We start from the raw sequence: 22,469 nt of genomic DNA, 5'->3' as shown, positions 1-22,469 counted from the left end.
CCAGAGCACCCGAGGGCCCCTGGGCTCTGATACCAGAAAGTGTCCCAGTGATCCTGCCTCTGGAACCGATCAGTTACTAGTAATGAGCGTCAGGGGCAATATTCAAATTTGCGATATTTTGCAAATATTTGGTAGAATACTCGTCATATATATATTATTTTCTTGCTTGCGAAAAATCAGCAATGTAATATTCGTGTAATGCGCGCGAAATACAGGCGTGGGTCACTATAGCTACATTTTTCAAGCTGCTAGAAGTTTCCTGAGACTATAGAAAATGGTCGGCGCGGCAGAACCTTACAATAGCTTTATATGCAGATAGAGTCAAGTGCTCCAATATATTCGCGATTGTGCAAATCGGCAATTAATAATGCGCATATTTTGGAGCAATACGTGCAACTTCACACTTTATCAGGTCTGACTACATATTACTGATTGGTGCACTAAGTATTGTTGTGACATCACAGCGCTATGTCTGTAGCCTGTATGTATGTACACTAATCCCTATCACACTACCTAACACCCTGCACTGGAACCTATCAGCTCCACTATATCAGGATATAACCTACACTGACTATCTGTAATATATATATATATAAGCTAACTAACTATCTAATGTGATGACACAGGAAAGCACAGAGCTCAGCAATGTCACTGCTCTCTCTCTCTCAGATCTGCAGAATACTGCATACAATGGCTGCTGGGGAGGGTCTTATATAGTAAGGGGTCGGCAGCTTTCCTATTGGTCGCTAGGGATGTTGCTCGGCTCAGACAAAGATATTGGAGCCTTCTCATTGGCCCACAAGCAAGAAGCAGGGAGGTTACTGATGAAAAGATGAAAAAAAAATAATGTAATATTCGAAATTACGAATATATATCACTATATTCGGAATATTCGCGCCCACTAGGCTCTATTTCGTTGATTCAAAACCTGTTAAACTTTATTGATGATCTAGGTCCGGGAAGGCTAACCTCCTACAACTCCCAAGATGTTCTCAGAACTCCATAGAAATGAATGGAGGAGCATGCTGGGAGTCGTAGTTTCACATCGCTGTTCTAGGTGTTGGGCCACAAGGATTCTTTCCTCTGCTGGTCACAGGCCGAGCGCCCCCTTCCCCCCATCCGTTATTTAGAGCTTTTCTCTTGGGGTCTGGCGCTCCCTTTGAAGAGAGCGGGACGGCGCTGCCTGTGTGTACATAGGTGGATACATTGCAGACCCCCTTCTCCTTTGTGCGCTGTATATACATTTCCAATCGATACATTGTTATCTATATTCTGCCAGTCGCCCTCTGTGGTCTCATCTATCATTGTTGTCTCCGCCGGTGCAGTAAGGTGCAGTGTAAATGGGATCCTTCTTACACAGGCGAGTGTCAGAGCCCCATACATTAGTGAGTTATGGCTCCATAGAGGGGGGGCCGCCAGTCTACCCCCCCCCACCTTCTGTAATTAGGACCCGGGCTGTGATCTTCACATTCTTTCACTTACAGCTATAAATCAGCCATTAATCATTGCTTCCCTGAAATCCATAGAAGAGGCTTCCATGGCGCTGTGCCCCCTCGCCACAGTCCAGGTCTTGCAGGAGACCACCCTTCACATAGACAGGTAGTAGGATTGCAGATATTTTCTGGACAGGGCCACGTGTTGTCATAGAGAGGGGACAATAATTCAGGGTGCACTGAGGACATCCCATCGGGTCGTCTGCCGCAGCCTCACACGTGTGTATATTTACCCCATAGTAAATGTGCTCCTTTAGTGCCTGTGTATATATACGTTTCCCATATAGCAGATTGTAAATGCATTCTTGGGCATGGTGCCAAGTGAAGCCCGGGAAGGAGTCATTTCCAGCGGGCATTCAAGGCTAAAGCCTCCCTGTAACTCCTGACTGACTCACCTCCATGTTCCCACTTTAACGGCTCAATAAAAGGCCATTTTTATTTCTTTGCTTCCCATTGATTATTTGCTCCTTGTCTTGCCCCATTCCCTTCGCCCTGTCAGAAGACGGCACAGGCCAGGGTTGCCACCCAGCTCCCCTGGCACCGGCTCAGGACTCTCTCTTTATTTCTTACTGTTCTTATGCTTGGTTCCACTTTTGCTTGTTTTTTAGGATTTGCTTGTGTCCTGAGAAGTGAGAGAGCTGAGCCTGGGCTGGAGTGTCGGCCTGGAGGGCGCAGGGAGGCCTCTCACCGCCGCACAAAGGGCGCCAAAGCCTCCGTCACATAATATGGCAACCACAAGTCTGAGGGGAATAAGAGCCGCCGCCGCCGCCGCTGCTGCAGGGAGAGACATTTACTGTACAGAGAGACAAAGCCCAGGCCCCTGCCCGTCCCCCTCACCCCTCCCAGCTCCCTGTGTAATATTCTGTGCTCCTCGCAGCAAGTTTAACCTCAAACTTTAATATGGAGCAAGTTACCCCTTCTGTGCCCTGCAGCAGGAGGTGTGCGGAGGGGATGACAGGAGAGGGGGAGTAGTAGTGTTTACTGCACAAACATCATCCATAGAATATCCATACACTATATAGAGGTGGACGCAAATTCCAGCACATCCGGGGCGCCCTGCGCCATCATCCGCAGAATCGGAATATTTATACATATTGTTTACTTTATTACATCTAGTCACACAGATACATATATATACTGACACACACACCTATTCACAAATACGTGCGCAGAAATACACAAACACCTACAGTCACACTCGTATACAATTATAACAGGAATACGTATACGGTACATATATATACATGCACTTATATACACAGGTATTTATGCACACCTAGTCACAGATATATAGACACATACAGATAAACACGCATGGCCATATACACATGGGATCACACGCATATACAGATATATACACATGCATGTGAACAATGTACACGTGTATCCACAGGTCTATGCACAAGTAGCAACACTGTGTCCGTATGCTAAACCATTCACTTCACTGGGGGCGTTCCACAAAATAATAAAACATGTCCTATTATTGTCCACATTACGGACAAGGACAGGACTGTTCTATTAGGGGCCGGATGTTCTGTTCTGCAAAATGAGGAACCCACACGTCCCGTATCCAGACTGCAAAGCAACAACGGTTGTGTGCATGAGCCCATATATAGATCAATATTCTATCTATCTATCTATCTATCTATCTGTCTATCTATCTCATATCTATCTATGTTCTATCTATCTATTATCTATCTATCTATCTATCTATCTATCTATCTATCTATCTCATATCTATCTATCTATCTGTATTCTATCTATCTATCTATCTATCTATCTATCTGTCTATCTATCTCATATCTATCTATGTTCTATCTATCTATTATCTATCTATCTATCTATCTATCTATCTATTATCTATCTATCTTTCTATCTATCTATCTATCTATCTATCTATCTATCTATCTATCTCATATCTATCTATCTATCTATCTATCTATCTATCTATCTATCTATCTATCTATCTATATTCTATCTATCTATCTATCTATCTTTCTATCTATCTATTATCTATCTATCTCATATCTATCTATCTATCTATCTATCTATCTATCTATCTATCTATCTATCTATTATCTATTATCTATCTATCTATCTATCTATCTATCTATTATCTATCTATCTCATATCTATCTATCTATCTATTATCTATCTCATATCTATCTATCTATCTATTATCTATCTATCTATCTATCTATCTATCTATCTATTATCTATCTATCTATCTATCTATCTATCTATCTATCTATTATCTCTCTATTATCTATCTATCTATCTATCTATGTTCTATCTATCTATCTATCTATCTATCTATCTATCTATCTATCTATCTATCTATCTATCTATCTAGTGAACCTCTTTGTGTTGACCATCCAAAACTGCATTGATATTCGGTCTTCTAGGGGGTGGTCTTCTTAAAGAAGATGGTCATTATGCATAATATATGGTAGAACAATAAATCAGTCAGGGTGGGTTCACATCAGCGTTATGGATTCCCTTATAACATGGTTATAACAGAAAGTAAAGGAATCCATAAGACGGAAGTCAAAATGGAAGCCTTTAAGAGGCATTCCGTTTTTAATACAAGTCTATGGGCAGCAGAATGGAATTATCCTGGTTTCCACTATGCAGGTGTCCAGTCCTGCATAACGGAAACCAGGACGGATCCGTTCTGCTGCCCATAGACTTGTATTGGGACGGAATGCAGAATGGAAGCCTTTGAGAGGCATTCCGTTTTGCTCTCCATCATAATACAAGTCTATGGGCAGCAGAACGGATCCGTCTGGTTCCCGTTATGCAAGACGGAAAACAAAGTCCTGTCGACAGGACTTTTTTGTTCGTTCTGCATAACAGAAATGGGACGGATCCGTTATGATTCCCATAGACTTGTATTATGATGGAGAGCAAAACGGAATGCCTTTTAAAGGCTTCCATTCTGCATTCCGTCCCAATACAAGTCTATGGGCAGCAGAACGGATCCGTCCTGGTTTCCGTTATGCAGGACTGGACACCTGCATAGTGGAAACCAGGATAATTCCGTTCTGCTGCCCATAGACTTGTATTAAAAACGGAATGCCTCTTAAAGGCTTCCGTTTTGACTTCCGTCTTATGGATTCTGTTATAACCATGTTATAACGGAAAGCCATAAGGGCTTGTTCACACGACCATGTGAAGCCCGTGCTGCGGACCGCAAATTGCAGTCGGCAAGGCACGGGCACCGACTTTGGCCCAGCCGCATGGTGATCCGTCCGTTCCGCAGAAAGATAAAGCAAGTTCTATCTTTTTTGCGGTGCGGAGGCATGGAACGGAACCCCAGGAGGCACTCTGTAGTGTTCCGTTCCGTGCTTCCGTTCCGCACCTCCGGATTTGCTGACCCATTGAAGTGAATGGGTCTGCATCCGTGGAACGGTGACCGTGTTTTGCCGATCAGCAAATGCGGCAACGGGCAGCACACGTTCGTGTGAATGAGCCCTAACGCTGATGTGAACCCACCCTTATCTGTGTGTGTAGATATAGGCTTCTTGCACACGAACGTTTTTTTTTTCCGTTTACGTTCTGTTTTTTGCGTTCCGTTCAAAGATAAAACATGTCATATTACTGTCTGCATAACGGACAAGGATAGCACTGTTCTATTAGGGGCCAGCTGTTCCTTTCCACACAAAAAACGGAATGCACACGGACGTCATCCGTATTTTTTTGCGGACCGCAAAATACTGAAAAGGCCTTACGGTCGTGTGCAAGAGGCCATAGGCAGAGCCCAGTTAGGCGCATGCCCCTGGACGGAGGTGTGCTGCACACTGATTTGATGCTGGTTGTTTCCAAGCGGTTAATGGTTGGGCAGAGCGAGGCCTCGGAGTTTACGAGGCTTCATGTATACTTTAGACAGTAATTTGTGTGATAACTTTTCTCTGTGGCTTGGACAAAAGTCAGAATGAGAGCCAAAATCTAGTATCTAGGAAACATGGAAAGCCTGTGGGGGTGTTAGCCAAAAGCAGAAATAATTCTGTGGCCTTCCAGCACTTCGCCTGGATTTCCTGAAATACTAATAGTTAAACAGATGGGGTTTAATGAGTAGAAAGAGAGAGTGGAGGCCAGAAAAAAATCTCAGAGGCCAGAAAAAAATCTCAGAGGCCAGAAAAAAATCTCAGAGGCCAGAAAAAAATCTCAGAGGCCTGAGATGCCCAGGAGTGACCCCGCCGGGGGGCGCCGATACATTATACTAGTGTTTTTTATTATTTTGGTTATAAGCACCACCATAAACTGGTGTAAGGTGCAATATCAGGCCGGTATTACATGGGTAAAGGGTCGGCCCCGACCTGAAGAGCTTTGTAGCATTTAGCTACGCGACAATAAGTCGTGTGACATACATAGGGTACAACTACGACATGTGTTGCAGTAATGTTGCGCGACTAGTCTACGGTATTGCACTGCGACATTCTGCGACACGAATCTTTCTTGGGTGGGTATTTTGCAGCACGTGGCAGTGCGACTCCAGAGACTACAAATGTCGCCGTGTAGTCCTAGCCCGGATATTTTGCGAGCTGCTCCATATGGGAAATACTTGGCAGGTTGTGGCCAGGTGTCACAATGCTGCTTGGAGGAAAAAGTAGGCCCAGTATGTTGGTAGAATTACAAGTGCCAACGTACCGTGGCATCCCTGGCCGTGCTGCCAAAACAACATTGTTCTTCTATGTAACAACAAATGCCATCGTTTTCCGGACGCCGCTGCTTGATGCCGGTTGGGTGCCCACAGGGGCTACTGGCAATTGGCTGCAATAACAGTAAGACTATTCCTATTGTAGAACCACAAGTGCCAGCATCTCAGGCAACAGTACGTCTTAGAACTTCACACTGGACCTGCAACTACAAGTGCCAGCATGCCACCTAGCACTGAGCTGGTAGTTTTACTGTAGCTGCAAGAGTCTGAATTAAAATATACTAATAATCATCATCGTAATTAACATTAATGACCCAAGGACTGTTACCTAATGTCCTGCACGCTTGGCTATATTCTGAGCTAAAGATATTGTAAAACTACAAGTGCCAGCATGCCTTCCCATCCCAGGGTTAGGCCGCAGAATGTGCCTGTCTGTATAGAGGGAAACTGTAAAATACTTTAAAAAAAATTAAGAAAAAAGACTAAAAACATTGTAGAAAGTTCCCTGCAGCCAATGGAATGTCCCCCACCCCAGACATGTGCATTCTCTAGAGAACAGGCAGCAAGAACTAGTGTAGAACTACAAGTACCAGCATGCCTTCCCATCCCAGGGTTAGGCCGCAGAATGTGCCTGTCTGTATAGAGGGAAACTAAAATACTTGAAAAAATAATAATTATAAAAAACATTGTAGAAAGTTCCCTGCAGCCGATGGAATGTCCTCCACCCCAGACATGTGTGCATTCTCTAGAGAACGGGCAGCAAGAACTAGTGTAGAACTACAAGTGCCAGCATGCCTTCCTATCTCAAGGCTGTACTTATGCTGCAGCATTGTATATCTGTCTATAGTAAAAATACTTAAAAAAAAAAAAGTAATAATGCCAAAAAATATTGTAGAAGATTCCCTGCAGCCAGTGTCCTCCACCCCAGACATGTGTGCCTTCTCCACAGGGAGCCAGCACTGCTGTAGAACTACAAGCGCCAGCATGCCTTCCTATCCCAAGGCTGTAGTTATGCTGCAGAATTGTATATCATCTGGTATATAGAGAAAAATACTTAAAAATAATGTACACGTGTGCAACCTCCAGAGAACAGGAACTGGTGCAGGACTACAAGTACCAGCAGAATCTCCATATCTGTGTATGGGGGAGGGGAGAAATTATATATTTTTGTAAATAATAATAAAAACCACCACCCAATCTGGGGTGGAACTACAAGTGCCAGCATGCTTCCTGCAGTGGGAGGAGGGGGGATTTCTATTGTAGAAAAGGTATAATAATATTTAGTAAAAGTAATAGAAATCATCCCAAGGAGAGAGGAGACAGTGCAGAGTGTTAGTAAATAGCGGCTGTCACTGGTGTCACTGGTGTCACTGGTGTCACTCGGGCTTCACGTGTCAGGTTCTGTAAGATTCTTCTTGTCAGGAGAAGCCCCAGAGCCGGTGCCATTGTGCAAATCACATTTCATAAGGAGGGAGGGGACCGGTGCAGGTCCCGGAAAGAGAGAGTTCTGCATACTTCTACATTTAACCCCTGCTGCACTCCCTCCTCTCCTCCCTGCCCCCAGCCCTGGCACCGCGCGGGTTAATCCCCACCCCCACCCTGTCTGGGCACTGCCACCCCCGGCTCTGATATAGACTATTTCATGTATTGATCAGCCCTTTTGCATGATTAGACTGAGCTGTGATCGGGGAAGGAGGTGGGGGGGACAGTAGTGGGTGGGGGTTGGGTGCCTGAGAGCTGCAGTATCCGGAAAGTTATTCCTGCTTTGCAGCCAGCTCCCAGCCTAGGACTGGACCAGGGCACAGCAGCTCCTGCACCACCGCCGAATGCCAGGGGGGCTTCCCCGGGGGGGGCACAGGGTTGGGGGGTGAAAGTTCAGCTCATGGAGCGGATCAGCTGCAGTTTGCAGAGTTGGAAATGTGAAGGAGAAGAGCAGCAGCAGCAGCCAGAAGCCTGATCCTCCTCCTGTCCCCGGCCGCTGAGTGTCCTCCTCTGCTCCGCCAGCAGCATGTACTCACCGCTCTGCCTCACCCAGGTAAGTTACTTCTGGCTGCTGGGCACATGGCTCATGGCGCCTTGGCCATTAATATCACTTGGATCAGGACTTGGTGGTGCCCGGAGCTGTCTGCACGTGTCTGGAGGGGAGAGAGGTGCCAAGGTCTGGCTGCCCTGCAGTGCCTATGCCAGGGGATGTGGGCACAGCACTGGGGGATATTGTTACTTCTGCTGCTGCTGCTACTTTGTTGCATTGTGCATTGCCCTATTGCTTGCACACACACAATGACATTGGCACTGGCTGGAGGGATGAAGTTGTGTGGTGCTGCCTGCCATTGGCTTGTGACAGTGCAGGAATCCTGGTGTGTGTGTGTGTGTGTGTGTGCCTTGGCTTTGTGTCACTTTGTGCATGGCAGATAGTTGCTGAGGATTGTGCCTGGCTGTCGCTGTACTCTTTGCCTGAGCACTAGGTTGCAGTGTGTGTTGGGCAGCATGTGTCAGTGTGTTGCTTGCAGGGCACAGTGAGGGGATTGCTTTCATTCTCTTCTGGATGTGCATGTGTTGGGTGCAGGGCAGGAGGCGGGTGAGAGCTGGGTGTAAGGTGGCTAGTGGCTTCTTTTAGTTTGCCTTGGAGTGTGCATGTGTGAGGGGAAGGTGGGCATAGTGCCTGCGTGTAGACAGGGCATGGGGGTTGCATTGCAGTGGGCATGTGAGTTGGCCAGTTAGGCTGGTTGTCTATAGGATAGTGGTTGTTGGGATTGCATAGTTGTGTGATGGATGTTGTAGTTGTGTTGTGGGCTGGGGTAGCTGTGCATTATTGTATTGGGTAATTGTGCATGGCGATAGCTATTAGTTGTGTATATTGTGTGGTTCTGGTTAGTTGTGGATAGTGCTGTGTAGTGCTGTATAGTTGTGCATGGTTCTGGTTAGTTGTGGATAGTGCTCTATAGTTGTGCATGGTTCTGGTTAGTTGTGGATAGTGCTCTATAGTGCTGTATAATTGTGCATGGTCACTGGCTAGTTGTGTGTTCTGGATTTTAGTAGTTGTGTATATGCTGGTGATTGTAGTTGCTTTGCACTGTGCTGGTTACTTGTGTAGCGAGCTGGTTAGCAGGACTAGTTAGCTGTGTTGCAGTGTGTGAGCATGCTGGTGGATTTCCTTGCAGAGTGAGTGTGTGTGTGTGTCAGTGTGTGTGTCAGTGTGTGTGTGGGGGCCGGTCCTGGCTGTGCTGTCTCTGTTCTCTGGGCAGTTCAGATCTGTCTCTCTCCCCCTCTGGTCGCTGACTATCACACAAGGGGGATGAATTCTACGTGCAACTTTTTTTACCAGGCAGATATCACCCTATGCGGCTCAAGATCTGTGGTAGTATCTACTCTCCTTCAGGCGGGTGCAGTGGGGCAATGTTGGGGGGGGTCATGGCACTTGGGTTGGCAATGGGCACAGAAGGTGAGGTAGATGGAGCCTCTACATTCATTCCTGGATCTAGATCCTTGCCACCGGTCACTCCTGGTTGGCCAGCTACAAGTGTTTGGGTACAGTGGATTCATGTCTGTTTTTTTTAAATATTTTTCATGCCATATATTGATATTCAGCTCCGATACATTATTGGGGGTGGGGGGGGGTCCCTTGTCTGGAGTTCTCATTGCCTTTGGGTTAGGAGTGTGGGACAAGTTGTTTTACTTAACCTGTAATTATAAAATAGCACATTGGGAACTGTTGACAGACATGTGGACAACATATAGGTATGGGTTACGATGGTGGGGCTGAGCTGGATTTTACAGCAGTGATGTCACCGTCACCATACTAAATCTATATGTGATGATGAAATCCCCCTAGAACATTTTTGCAAATTTCCCTAATTAATTTTAAGCTTAAAATTGCAGGAAAAAGTAACCAGTGCACAACGTGATTTATGTGCTGCATGCTTGGGCCTAACAATGCTGTCCCCCCTACATGCACATGTGAAAATATGGCAGATGTCCGCAGGCAGGACTGGCGACGTGCGCCCAAAGTTTTACTGAAGCCAAAAAATACATTTTTTTTCTTCTTTTTTTCTATAGCTTGATTATCAGTGTAGATATGCAGCCTTACTGCTTTTCCATCCGCTGGCATATGCTTATACCACATTATACATTTTATTATAGCTGCGTCATCATTTAAGGATTTTTTTTTTTTTTACATTCATTTCTTTTATTCTATTTTTTATCTATTTTTATTTAGACATTTATATTCCATCACGTCATAAAGTCTCCGTTCTATTAGTGTAAAAACTGAATGTCGTCGACGTCGTGCTCTAGGGGTGCGATCGCTTATCCATTTCCTAACGACTTCAAACTTGACCTAAAATGAACTTTTTATTCTTATCTTTGTTATTCAGTAAACTTTTTCTGCCTCTTGCTGCCTTGTTTTTATTGCTTTGCTATGTGAACTCTATTAGGTCGCATTTATCAGATTCTTTGGGCTTGAGGTATAATGATTCGCTGGTAGATACAAGTGGACGGTCAGTTTATCTTCTCCTTTTATATTGTATTTCTGAATCGTGATACTTTAGCTGTAAAGCTTTTTGGCAGTAGGTGGGTTAAACTGAGATTTGCTTTCTGTATATAGGTAAAGGGGGGGGGGGGAGTCTGGAACATGAACCTTTTCAGACACTGGACGACTTGTAAGACTATAGGATCCTCTAATGTAAAAAAAAATATATAAAAAAATGTTTTAAAAATTTCTTTAAGTGTCGTTTACCCCGAGTTACATATCTGACGTGTCGCGCTGCATTATTGTTTTGTTTGCTAAGCGCCTGTTGTACTTTTTTTTAATACTAAACTGAATATTTGCTGGAAAGTGCGAGAACAGAGAGAGGAGAGGAGGGGAAACTGTACTGTATTCAACAGGGTGATATCCACAGGGTTTTCGTCCATTGAATGTAACTTTTTGACATGGTTTGGTTCTGAAAAACAAAAGTTTTTGCAGGGTGGCAGAAAGTGAATTTTAGTGGAGGGCTCGCTGCAGTGTGACTGGCCAGGGTGTGAACTGACTTGTTTTGTGTAACCTGCTTATCTAAAGCTTAGAAACTGGTTTTATTTTTTTATTTTTTTTTAAATAGAAGCTTAAGACCAAGCTCAGAACATTTATCTAGTCCTAGCTGCTGAATTATTAATGTTTAGGTTACAAAGTAGCGTTCTCTCGCTCTCTCTCTCTCTATCTTTTTTTAGCGACTTCTAGAAGTAAATATTAAACGTTTCCTGTGCAAAACCAACTGTTCGTCCAGTTTAGAGGCAGACGTTCTTGTATAAGCAAGGCCTTACCTCGTAGGATTTATTGTACCTGAGCTAGGACATGTTAAAAAAAAAAATTGCAAAAAAAAAATCCCTCTTGAAAAAAAAATTCAAAAAAAAATCCAATTTTTTAAATTGCAATTAATCAAAATGTTTTTCCAAAAATTCCACCAGTGCACGATAGTTACCTATCTGCGTAGATGTGTTTTCTTGTGTTGCGCAGGTGTATTTTTATTTAAATTTTTCTTTTTTCATTTTTAGCTCTTTGGCATCAACCTGATAAATAAGTTCTTCGGAAATCTTTTAACACGTTCCCCATTGAGACGTAAACAGACGCATTCTATGCAGGAAAAATATTTTTTAGATTTTATGATTTATTGTCATAAATGGTTAGTTTTACGTATTTTTTTTCCCCCCAAAAAACTAACTCAACTTAAAGATCAAGAGTCTTAACCCTTTTTAAAATTTGCATTATATATCTATATAAATATCTATATTACATTGACACATTTATATTTATAATGTAATTATGACTCCGCAAACTGTCAGCTATTTTTCTATTATCTGAGTTATATCAGGAACAGCAGTGACTTTTTTATTTTTATTTATTTGCTGTAGCTAAAAAGCAAAAAATTGGAAATATTAAATAATAATATGTAAATTTTTTACATTTTATGGTAGTTTTTTTTATTTCCTAGGTTCTGTCTGCTTTTAACTAAGAAGGCCCTGGTGATCACAAACTCATTTATTTTTTTTCTAAATGCATACCGTCCCTTTTAAATAATTTTAAAAATTTTTTTGCTCAGCGCTACAAGGGTGTTGAGTGTTTGGGTGCACTTCGAACGCCCGTGCGCGTTGTCCCGGGTTTAATATCTGGAGATAAAGTGCGATCTTTGGTCACGTATAAATTAAATGCACGCTTAATTATGTAATACATAATTCAGAGCCAGTTCTGCAAGTTCATGCGGACCGAAGAATCCGTTTTTCTTAGCTCCCCGTCCTCGTTAAAGGTTAGATGTAGTTTTTACAATAATCATTAAACGTTTGCCGCTGTATTGATTTGTAGGTGTAAACGTGGCCCTTTGTGGTTCCCACTTAAAATGTTGATGTTTTTGTAAATTTTTTGAAACATTTTTCCTGTTCACCATTGTCACACAATATCCTAACACTGGTCTTGATTTTTATTTACTTGTTTATTTTTTTGTCATTTTGTTTCATTTTCTGGTACTTTAGTTTTATTTTACATTTTTGTTATTTTTGTTTCTCTTTTTTTTTTTTTGCCTTTCACAGAAAATAAATCCTTGCATTTTCTAACTTCCCCAAAAGAAACTTGCTACTAATGGACCCTACAAGCTGTAACTCCATCCCGCTAACTTTGCAATATAAATATTTGTCTATTAGGTCTTGGGACAGTAATAAGAATTTGTACCCCCCAGGTGGTTCCGAAATGATTTTTCATAGGTATATTTCTCTGTGTTTTCCCCCTTCTGTAGGATGAATTCCATCCCTTCATCGAAGCACTTCTGCCCCACGTGCGAGCCTTTGCCTACACGTGGTTCAACCTCCAAGCCCGAAAACGAAAATATTTCAAAAAACACGAAAAACGCATGTCCAAAGAGGAGGAAAGAGCAGTGAAGGACGAGCTATTGAGCGAAAAACCGGAGGTGAAGCAGAAATGGGCGTCCCGGCTCCTGGCAAAGCTGAGAAAAGATATTAGGCCGGAATATCGGGAGGATTTTGTACTCACAGTTACAGGGAAAAAGCCGGCATGTTGCGTTCTCTCCAACCCTGACCAGAAAGGAAAAATGAGAAGGATTGACTGCCTCCGACAAGCGGACAAGGTCTGGAGACTGGACCTGGTCATGGTGATTTTATTTAAAGGTATCCCACTCGAAAGTACTGATGGCGAGCGTCTTGTAAAATCTCCTCAGTGTTCTAACCACGGGCTGTGCGTACAGCCGCACCACATAGGAGTTTCGGTCAAGGAACTCGACTTATACTTGGCGTACTTTGTGCACTCGGCAGGTAAGTCCACTTTTTTTTTACCTTACTGAACTTGTTCACAATTTTTTGCATTTTTTAAAATCGTCACGCATGGTCTTACGTAGGTGGCGGTACAGCAAGGCCACCTGGCTTTCTGCATCCGACGTGTAGGCTCACAGACGCTGGCACCATGGACACTGCCAGCCGTGGCCTTACCGTGGCACCGAGCTTTCTGTTCCCATCTCTTTCCATTCCAACAATAAACACACTATACACGGCGATTATGTCACAGACGGTGGAATATTTCATTAGGCAAAATATTTTCACCTTCTCGGCACCAGGCGTGGAGTGAAAGGCTTCTCTTCTGGTCCTTGCAGCTGATCTATAGGAAGAGGGAGCCTTTAAGGATAAATGTAAAAGCTTGCAAGAGTCAAAACAGAAGGGGCCAAGCGTGCACGGGCTCAGGCGCATGATGTATGATAGGTTTTCAATAAACCGGATGATGGACGTTCCTGCCATTTACTATCAGAAATCCCTGGGGGTCTCAACTGGTTTAAAGCCCTATTAAGTGGCTGTCCGATTAACAGCCTATACATCACATTGCTTTTATATACCCCCTGGTGCTGTCCTGCTTGTCACACAATGTATCTAGACCCATAGGTTACATTCTTGCCATATTAGATTTTTTTTTGAAAGTGGTATTATCTCTTTGCCACTTATTGCAGGACTTTTGGCAGAAGAGGCTTTAGGCTGTGCCATACGGGCATTTTAAGGTCTGGGGGGGGGTAACGTTTCAAGCTGGAGTCGGTAGTAACCATATGGTGGGTTTAATACGTAGGCCTCGGCCTTTATTGAGTGATTGAGCTGCAAAGTGACTTATCCGTATTTCCACGGCACTTGAACAGTTAAGTGCCTGAGCTTCAAGAATGCCAAATACTAAAAGTACCCTTCACCTGCCAGGACCCGGCCCGCTTAACTGTTTGTGTGCCGGCATGGTCTGGTTGTGTAGTGCAAGCAGTCGCCATAGATAATTCTACAGTATATAGTGTAGGCCGTAAACTCCTGTCCGATTCTTCTTATATTAATATCATATTTAACTGGTTATCCAATGGTACGATACGTTTTTTTCCTGGTAGAACTGATCATAGAATATTACTCGATGTGTTCAAAAGTGTCCAATATCTGCAATCCAACATAAGTCAGTCTATCTATCTATCTATCTATCTATCTATCTATCTATCTATCTATCTATCTCATATCTATCTATCTATCATCTATCTATCTATCTATCTATCTATCTCATATCTATCTATCTATCTATTATCTATCTATCTATCTATCTATCTCATATCTATCTATCTATCTATCTATCTCATATTTATCTCATATCTATCCATCAATTTTTTTTACATGTTCTTGTATTTGTTACATTTGCTTTATGACAACATACTATTTACCTATTTCTACTGTATAAAATATTTTCTTTCCAAACATACCGCAAGTCCATTGTTGCAGGACGTTGCAGCTCCATTCCTTTATCCTCTCCTGCCCATCGCAGCCCCACTTTTCTCAACACTTGTTTGCCTAAATTTCTATAGCACCATGAAGTGATCATTAATGCTTCCCCCTCTGATGAGCTCAAAATACCTATAGTAACAATGGACGACAAATTATAATGCAGATATTGTTTAGTGGGATGAGAATGCACGTAAACTTAAAAAAAAAAAAAATCTAAAAAATCCTTTGTCCATTCTTTCTATAACGTGATAGATTATCTTGTAATTAAAACAAAGCAGCACAAATGTCATGCCACATCTTTTAGGGGCAAATATAATTATCCCAAAAGTGTGTGAGTGCATAGGAGTATATGTGTAAGTGGGGGACTCTATCTTCAAAAATGCATCAAAGTTTGTTTTTATTTTATTTATTTATTTTTTTGGAAATAGAAAAAGTCAAGGAAGCTTAAGTCTCGTCACAGAAATGGTCGATCTGTGCCAAGATGAGGAGTTAAAGCAGGCACGTGGCAAAGTCACTTTTTAGTTGTTAAGGTCGTAACCTTTGCCACAAGGCAGTTGACCTTTTAGATAAAATTTAACCTTTGATCATTCGTAAGCAGTCAACCGCAAAAAAAGTTTGGAGAGTTGCAGCCGGGGTGCAAGGTTGGCTTATGTGGGCAAAGTTGTGGGAAGAGGGAAAAAAAAAAAAAACTTTCTTTTTGAAGTGGTTTAATTTTGTCTGAGGCCAGATTTGTTAAAGAGTTAGAACTTAGCAGCAGGCAGACAGTGGATGGATATATAGTCTGGCAAGCGAACAATGACTTGACACCTGATACTCCAGGCCTTTCCCTTCTGTAAATGAGGTAGGCAGCTTGTACCAGGGCTATGCTCCGAGTTACAAAGGCTGGCCTGCAATTTCTACCTGGTGACATGTCAGTTCCGAAAAAAAAAAAAAAAAGCAACCACGTAGACAGAGACATGAAAAAAACAAGTTTATACAAATCAATGTAAATAATTCTGTAATTTATTTTCCTTTATCTTCTTTTATTAATTAGTTTCCCCCCCCCCTTTGGCTACGAGGCTGAATATGTGATCTGTAGAGTGAAACAATGTAACGTACAATTCCTTCATAAACATACATCGTGTTTTTTAAAGAAAACATCTGAAAATGTTGTTATTACTTTGAAATTAGTCTTAGACATAGTTGCAGAAGGTTATTGATATAGAATGGATGGCTGGAAGCGCCATACTAAGGTCTCGGCAGCGGTTAATCTTGATGTATGTCGTTGAATTATGGAAGCGGCATTTGTGTTTTTCGAGCTGTAAAATATCCCCTTTGTCCTAAATACAAATTAAGCCAAATGAGGACCAGACTGGGCAGGTTGTGCCGAAAATTCTAGTTCTGTTTTGGCAGCGTTTCTGCAATTTCATCATAAAATGGTATTGAAAGCCCCCAATGTGCGGATTGACCAGATGGTCCTGCTGGCACATCGGGATGAACCACTTGCCATAGCTAAAGATCAGGTGTGGGGCTGGGGATTTTCTATTTTTATTTTGAATTAATAAAATGGCCTAATGCTACATGCGTGTGATGGACATTAATATGTGTCTGTAGAAAAAAATACTAAAATGATGTAAACGTGCATAAAAAAGGTATCTGATAACATTTCTTCCAGTACTTTATTTTCACTCTACTCTTGTTGGGATTGAGAAAAAATTTTGGGCAGTGTTTTGTTTTTGTCATTGCGGCCAAAAATTAAAAATAATAATAATAATCTTAAATTCATAATGAACATGCGGCTAATAAAATTAAAAAACCTTTGGCTGACTGTTCTCGATTGCTTCAGTACCATAGACTTGACAATGGCCTTTAGTGATGTTGATGGTTCCTTGTGTCTTTAGAAAATTGATAAAAGGAAAGGGTTAATGGCAAATAATAGCCCATAATGTGATAACTGAAGGGTGGCCATGGACAGGGTGTCGGAAGCAATTCTTCTGACACAAAGATTTGTCACGTCGAATGACATTGCATATTTTTGGCCTTTTTCCTTGCTGTGCAGACATTACATATGTTGCGTTTCTTAAACTATAAAGTAACTTTAAGACTTTTTGGAATACTTTTTTTTTAAAGACCGTGTTTCTCTTGTTTGGTGGGAATCTTGGGAGAGAAACACTCAACTAGTGAGGATTGACTTTCAGTCTTTGCTGAGTCTTCATCCTCTCCAAATGGTTAACTCTCCACTTGGCCTCCTGTAGAAAGAATACAGATGGTCCTCAAGCACCTGAACTTAGAATAAGCACGCTCTATCAGATCTACGTAGAAATGTGGGGTCCTGGTCATATTCCTTTAGTATCTAGTTTGAAGAACCTATGTGTTTTAAGAATATCAAGAGCCATTTGATGGTGCACATCAGGGACTTTTTTGGACCAGATGGACCTTTCTCCATTTTCCCACCTAGTTTAGTCTACAGATAGTCTTGCAGAGAAAACTTTTCTTTAGCAGATAATTGACCCTACTTTCCTACTTAGGTGATTAGCTAAAGTCAAGGACATAACCGGTAGAGGGGACTTTGGGATTCATGGATGCATCATTTGCATTGACTATAGGAATGACTTTGGGCTCAGTCTCCCCTGTCGAGCCTCAAGGAAGTAGAAGGTTGACCATAGATGCATTGATAATATGTTGGATGCCACAAGATTGAGGACATGTGGATGATTGATGCTTTTTCTGCAACACTATGGTTGTTTCCAACCATGGGAAACGTTATCTTTGAGACATTGTTCCAGTTGTAGCAAATATCTGTGCATATATGTTACAATAATGATTATATTAGTCTGTTCATTGTGGCGCCTATGGACATCTTGAATAGGTTGTCCCTCTATCAATCAGTAAGAACCCTGGCAGTGACATTGGCAAAGTGGGCATCAAATTCGAGGTCCTTTGTAGTCTTTTCTCGGTAGCAGATGTCCTCTATGGCTAATAAAAGGAGAATGCCAATCAAAGGACCCTGTACACCCCACTACCTCCATATGATGCCCTAGATGGGGAGAGTTTGTCTCATTTAATATAAAATTTACTGTTTGTGGCATTGGCTTTATAGCTGAGATGAGTAAAGAAGCGATTTATCTGGATCTAGAATAGCACACAGATCATGTGACACAAGTGATGTCATCGGTAATAGGGTTGTATCGAGTGACATAGATGGTAACATCACAACTCATCAGATACTAGACAAACATTCACTGGTAACATTGTAACAAATGCTCCCGTCATTTATGTATAATAAGAAGATCTCAGACCGTTCACAGTTCAGCAAATTACATGAGAATTCCTTGCTCCATGTCCTGCTAATGGGAAGCTGTTTCAGGCAGGCGCAGGCTAAACCGCACCGTCTGTTGTGGTCGGGGAAGGACACCTCATTTCGCTCCAGTAGTTGGGCAACTTAAAAGCTCCCAGACTGGAATATGTGTCCCATTTATTTGGCTGTACAGATTGTAATCAGTTGCAAATGTGCTTTAAAGCTGCAGATACAAAGGAACCGTCACGTAGTGTGCAGGGTCCTAGAGATACCCGAGAAGACAGATGTAACCTCATAGAACCTTGTTCAGTCATGCTGGCCCTTTAAGTCTTGTAGATAGATAGATAGATAGATAGATAGATAGATAGATAGATAGATAATAGATAAAACTCATGGGGTTTCTTATGTCCTAAGGTTTCAGTCATACGGTTTGCAGTCAGTTGTCTAGCCTAGAGAATTTAGGACAAAGGCAAGTAATGGTGAAATCACAACTTGTCACTTGCTTTGCAATCATTTCACAAATACTTTTTCTGTAGTCAGGCTGGCTCTGCCCTAGACCCTCTGCTTTTGCGTTGTAGCTGTGAACCTCAATTCTTTCAACTTGAGATAACTGGGACATGTTTAGCTGGACGCCATGTAGGCGGCCGCATTGGGCCTTCAGAATGTGGTTGTAATAATGTTGCTGATGTGTCTGGATTCATTTAGTATCCTTGTAAATCCTACTGAGGAAGGCTATTGATTATAGATTTTAGAAGCCAAGGGTACCAAGATCCTCCACAGACATCCAAAGAAGACAACCCAACAGTACCAGAACCATTGACGTGGCCCTTGAGATATGTCCAACTCTGAGATTGTTTGCAGTCAACCATGAGCTTTATGTGGAGGTTTTACCATTATAACAGTCAGGAGTCTTAACAGGAAGCAAATTTTGGGACAGACAACATCTAACATAGACCTAGTCCTCACTCATCTTAAGGTGTACTTCCTGGGGTCATGTGTTCTAGGTTCTGTATCCTAAATTTTCTAATCATTTAAAGCATCCTATATATCTGAAACCATTGGTAGGTTAGGTTGTAAGGTCTCAGTCGCTGAGACATTGGGACTTGTGAGTGCGAATGGAGGGTTTATTGGAGAAAGGGGAATCTTCTTCATCACCACAGTGTCTGAGAACCTCTGCATGAAAGATCAGTAGTGTTCCCCTCAGAAACACTTGATGTCTCCCCCAACCCTCATCCAATCACTGCATGGTGTCCAAAAGTTTTGGTTGTTTTGGTTAGCCAACCATGATATATTATGGATTGGATATGAATGGTTAATTTATTAACCCAGCTCTATCAATCTCTATCAATCTCATGGTTCCAGCTTAGGTCCTCCAAAGGATGCTGTCCTTCAAGGCATACGCGAGTGTATGTTCACCAAGGACCTCCTGACAGTGACAGATTTAGATGTGTCTCAAGTTAGGTCATAAGGGTTAACAGAAAATAATAATCCCCACTGGACCTTCATTATAACTGTGCCATGAACGGCGATGAACATGGAGTTGGATGGAGGCCCACACCTGCTATCATCCTCCTTACTAATAATTTGATTGGGGGAAATGAAGCGTAGAATTTTCCGAGCCAAAATCACCCATAGTACACCTGGGGAAGACCTGCTAAGCGGAGCATTGTGCACACACACACATCACCCGTCCTTGTGTCGCCAGTGACAGATGAGCACAGGCTCTGTCTACCCCTGGGAATGGGTTCTGTCGCTGTGTTTATGCCAAATGGCTTATCATAAGCTGCAAAGGCACTTCATGCATTGGGTTATCATTATCTGCCGAGATCCTTTACGATACCCTTTATAGTAGGACGCTCTCGCCTTCTGTAAATAATGTGCTACGCCTCAAAGATTCATTTTGGGGAAATTTCCATGAAATTGTTACTTTGTATCGCCCCTTCAGGATCCTTTGTTTCTATGGATCCGCACTGTCACAGAAACTCCGTAGTCCTGAGCCTAGTGTTTCGTAGCATCGATCCGTGTATTGCTAGGAGATTCGAGAGGATGAGGTTTCCAGATCTTTACTGTAGATATTTCCAGGCTGGAGATCGTCTCATCTTCTGTTGTCCAAATTCCTTTTCTGTTCACGGAAAATCTTAGAAATCCAGAGGCCGCTCGGGTTATTTTTTTGAAAAAATATTGGACCATGTATATTTTTGCACAGTAGAGACTGATTCCTTTAAGGGCCGCGTCCAAATGTAGCTGTTTGTATCCAATCCACGTTACAACAATGATGCAAAATTAGAAAACGTTTATGGTTTTCTTCATGATTTTTAAAAAAAAATTGATAAAGAAACCAATAGTTTAATATTCGAACTACTAAAATCCAGGGTTGTATTCACACCTACTGGTTTTGTCACGATGTTTTATGCAGTTTTATTTTTTTTTATTCAAGTTTTTATTAAGAAAAAAAATTCAGTTCCTTGATCCTTTCAGGACAGAAATATCTAAATGCAGCTGGACTGATAGAATGAGACCAAGAGCCTACTAATCAGTCTAATTCATGAAAAGGATAACTCCGCCACCCTCTCGTCTTCTATCGCGTTTGGAGTTAATGTCTCGGATTCCGCCGCACTGGACATTCCCTGAACCCGGCTATGGCTGAAATAGGATGAAGCTCTCATTTTGTTTAGGGAGCGGCGTTGCACTTTTTCTGTTGCAGAGAAGCAGTTTCAAGTAACTTGTGAGAAAGGGCCTTTTGTAGTTCGCTGCTTCCTAACAAGATAGCTATTGTTAGGAGCCTGCAGGGAAAAATTCGTCACTGCAATGCCTGTATTGTGCTAGCTTTATTCCTTTTTCTTAATTTGAGAATGTCTTCCTATGGGGAAAGTGCGTGTGTATGCATTATATCTACAGTATCTATCTATCTATCTATCTATCTATCTATCTATCTATCTATCTATCTATCTATCTATCTATCTATCTATTATCTATCTATCTATCTATCCTTCTGTCTGTACTGTTAGGGTATTTTCACACTTGCGGCAGAGGATTCCGGCAATCTGGACGCAAACGGATGGAATTTGTCAGACGGATCCGGATGAGGATCCGTCTGACAAATGCATTGAAATATCAGATCCGTCTCTCCGGTGTCATCTGGAAAAACGGATCCGGTATTTATTTTATTTTTCTAAGATTTAAAGGTCTGCGCATGCACGGACTGGAAGAGCGGATCCGTTTTGCCGGAACACTTGGGGCCGGATGCGGCACTAATACACTTCAAAGGAAATTAATGCGGCAAGTGTTCAGGATTTTTGGCCGGAGAGAAAACTGTAGCATGCTGCGGTATTTTCTCCGGCCAAAAAACGTAAGAGGGACTGAACTGATGCATCCTGAACGGATCGCTCTCCATTCAGAATGCATTAGGATAAAACGGATCAGTTCTTTTCCGGTATTGAGCTCCTAGGACGGAACTCAATACTGGAAAAGATAAACTCTAGTGTGAAAGCGCCCTTAGCTGATAACAATTGTAGCTGGAAAAGAAGATTATCGTCCTGATCAGGTTAGAACAGTTTTATCACAATGTTGCTATTAACATGTATAACATACTGTGTATAATATATATATATATAAGGTGCTTTTAGAAGCTCTTATTTCAGGGGTGTTAGAACTTTTGCAGCGCAGGACTGGCTTATATTCTATATTAATGGAATGGTTGGATCAGATCTGATCCCCATGTTCGCACTTTACACATTAACACTTTGTGGATATCGATGACCGCAGTCTGAATGTCGTTATTGTTCATTCGGATATGAAATCTTCTGTCCTATATATTCTGTCTGCACGACTTCGCTGGGAACCGCCAATATTCCTGCGCCAGAGGTGGGGTCCGGTTTTACTTTATAGACATGGAGGGGGGGATCCATTCTAGAGACAGGTGCGGGTGCCAAGGGTGGGGCCCGCATCTATCACATTTATAACATATCCTGTCTGAGATGGCAATGCCCCTTTATATTTTAGCTGGATTGGCTTGAAGTTAATCAGTCTTGATGGATTTCTTCCAGGCCATGGTCTCCAACTTGTGTTCTCCATCTGTTCCACAAGTACAACTTCCAGCAAGAACTAAAACTTTGTAGCTTTTAGGATATGATGGGAGTTGGAGTTCTACAAGAGCTGGAGGGCCACAGGTTGGAGGCTGATGGTCTGTGATGTAGCTGGGTTGGCATTAGGTGGCTCGGCCTTTATGGATATGTCTAAGGCGGTAGTCTCTGCGGTTTCATAACAACAA

General features: G+C 42.3%; 1 protein-coding gene across 15 annotated transcripts in view; it reads left to right on the top strand.

Annotated features, from left to right (window-relative positions):
• Positions 1–22,469, top strand: part of NFIA (nuclear factor I A) — a 284,426-nt gene that overhangs the window by 1,534 nt on the left and 260,423 nt on the right. For 6 of the 15 annotated variants that reach the window (XR_005774321.1, XM_040408394.1, XM_040408391.1 and 3 more), the window contains exons 1-2: positions 9,539–9,681; positions 12,915–13,446. Coding sequence is in view for 14 of the 15 variants with exons in the window: in XM_040408394.1 (XP_040264328.1) it covers positions 9,550–9,681; positions 12,915–13,446 (664 nt within the window). In the remaining variant the exon portion in view is untranslated. Of the gene's footprint in view, positions 1–7,908; positions 8,189–8,579; positions 9,512–9,538; positions 9,682–12,914; positions 13,447–22,469 lie in introns of those variants that run through there. The other 9 variants (XM_040408397.1, XM_040408396.1, XM_040408395.1 and 6 more) reach the window with 5 other exon arrangements.

The sequence above is a fragment of the Bufo bufo genome, chromosome 9, assembly GCF_905171765.1.
Source record: "Bufo bufo chromosome 9, aBufBuf1.1, whole genome shotgun sequence".
NCBI lineage: Eukaryota > Metazoa > Chordata > Amphibia > Anura > Bufonidae > Bufo > Bufo bufo.
This window is presented reverse-complemented; position numbering and strand designations above follow the sequence as displayed.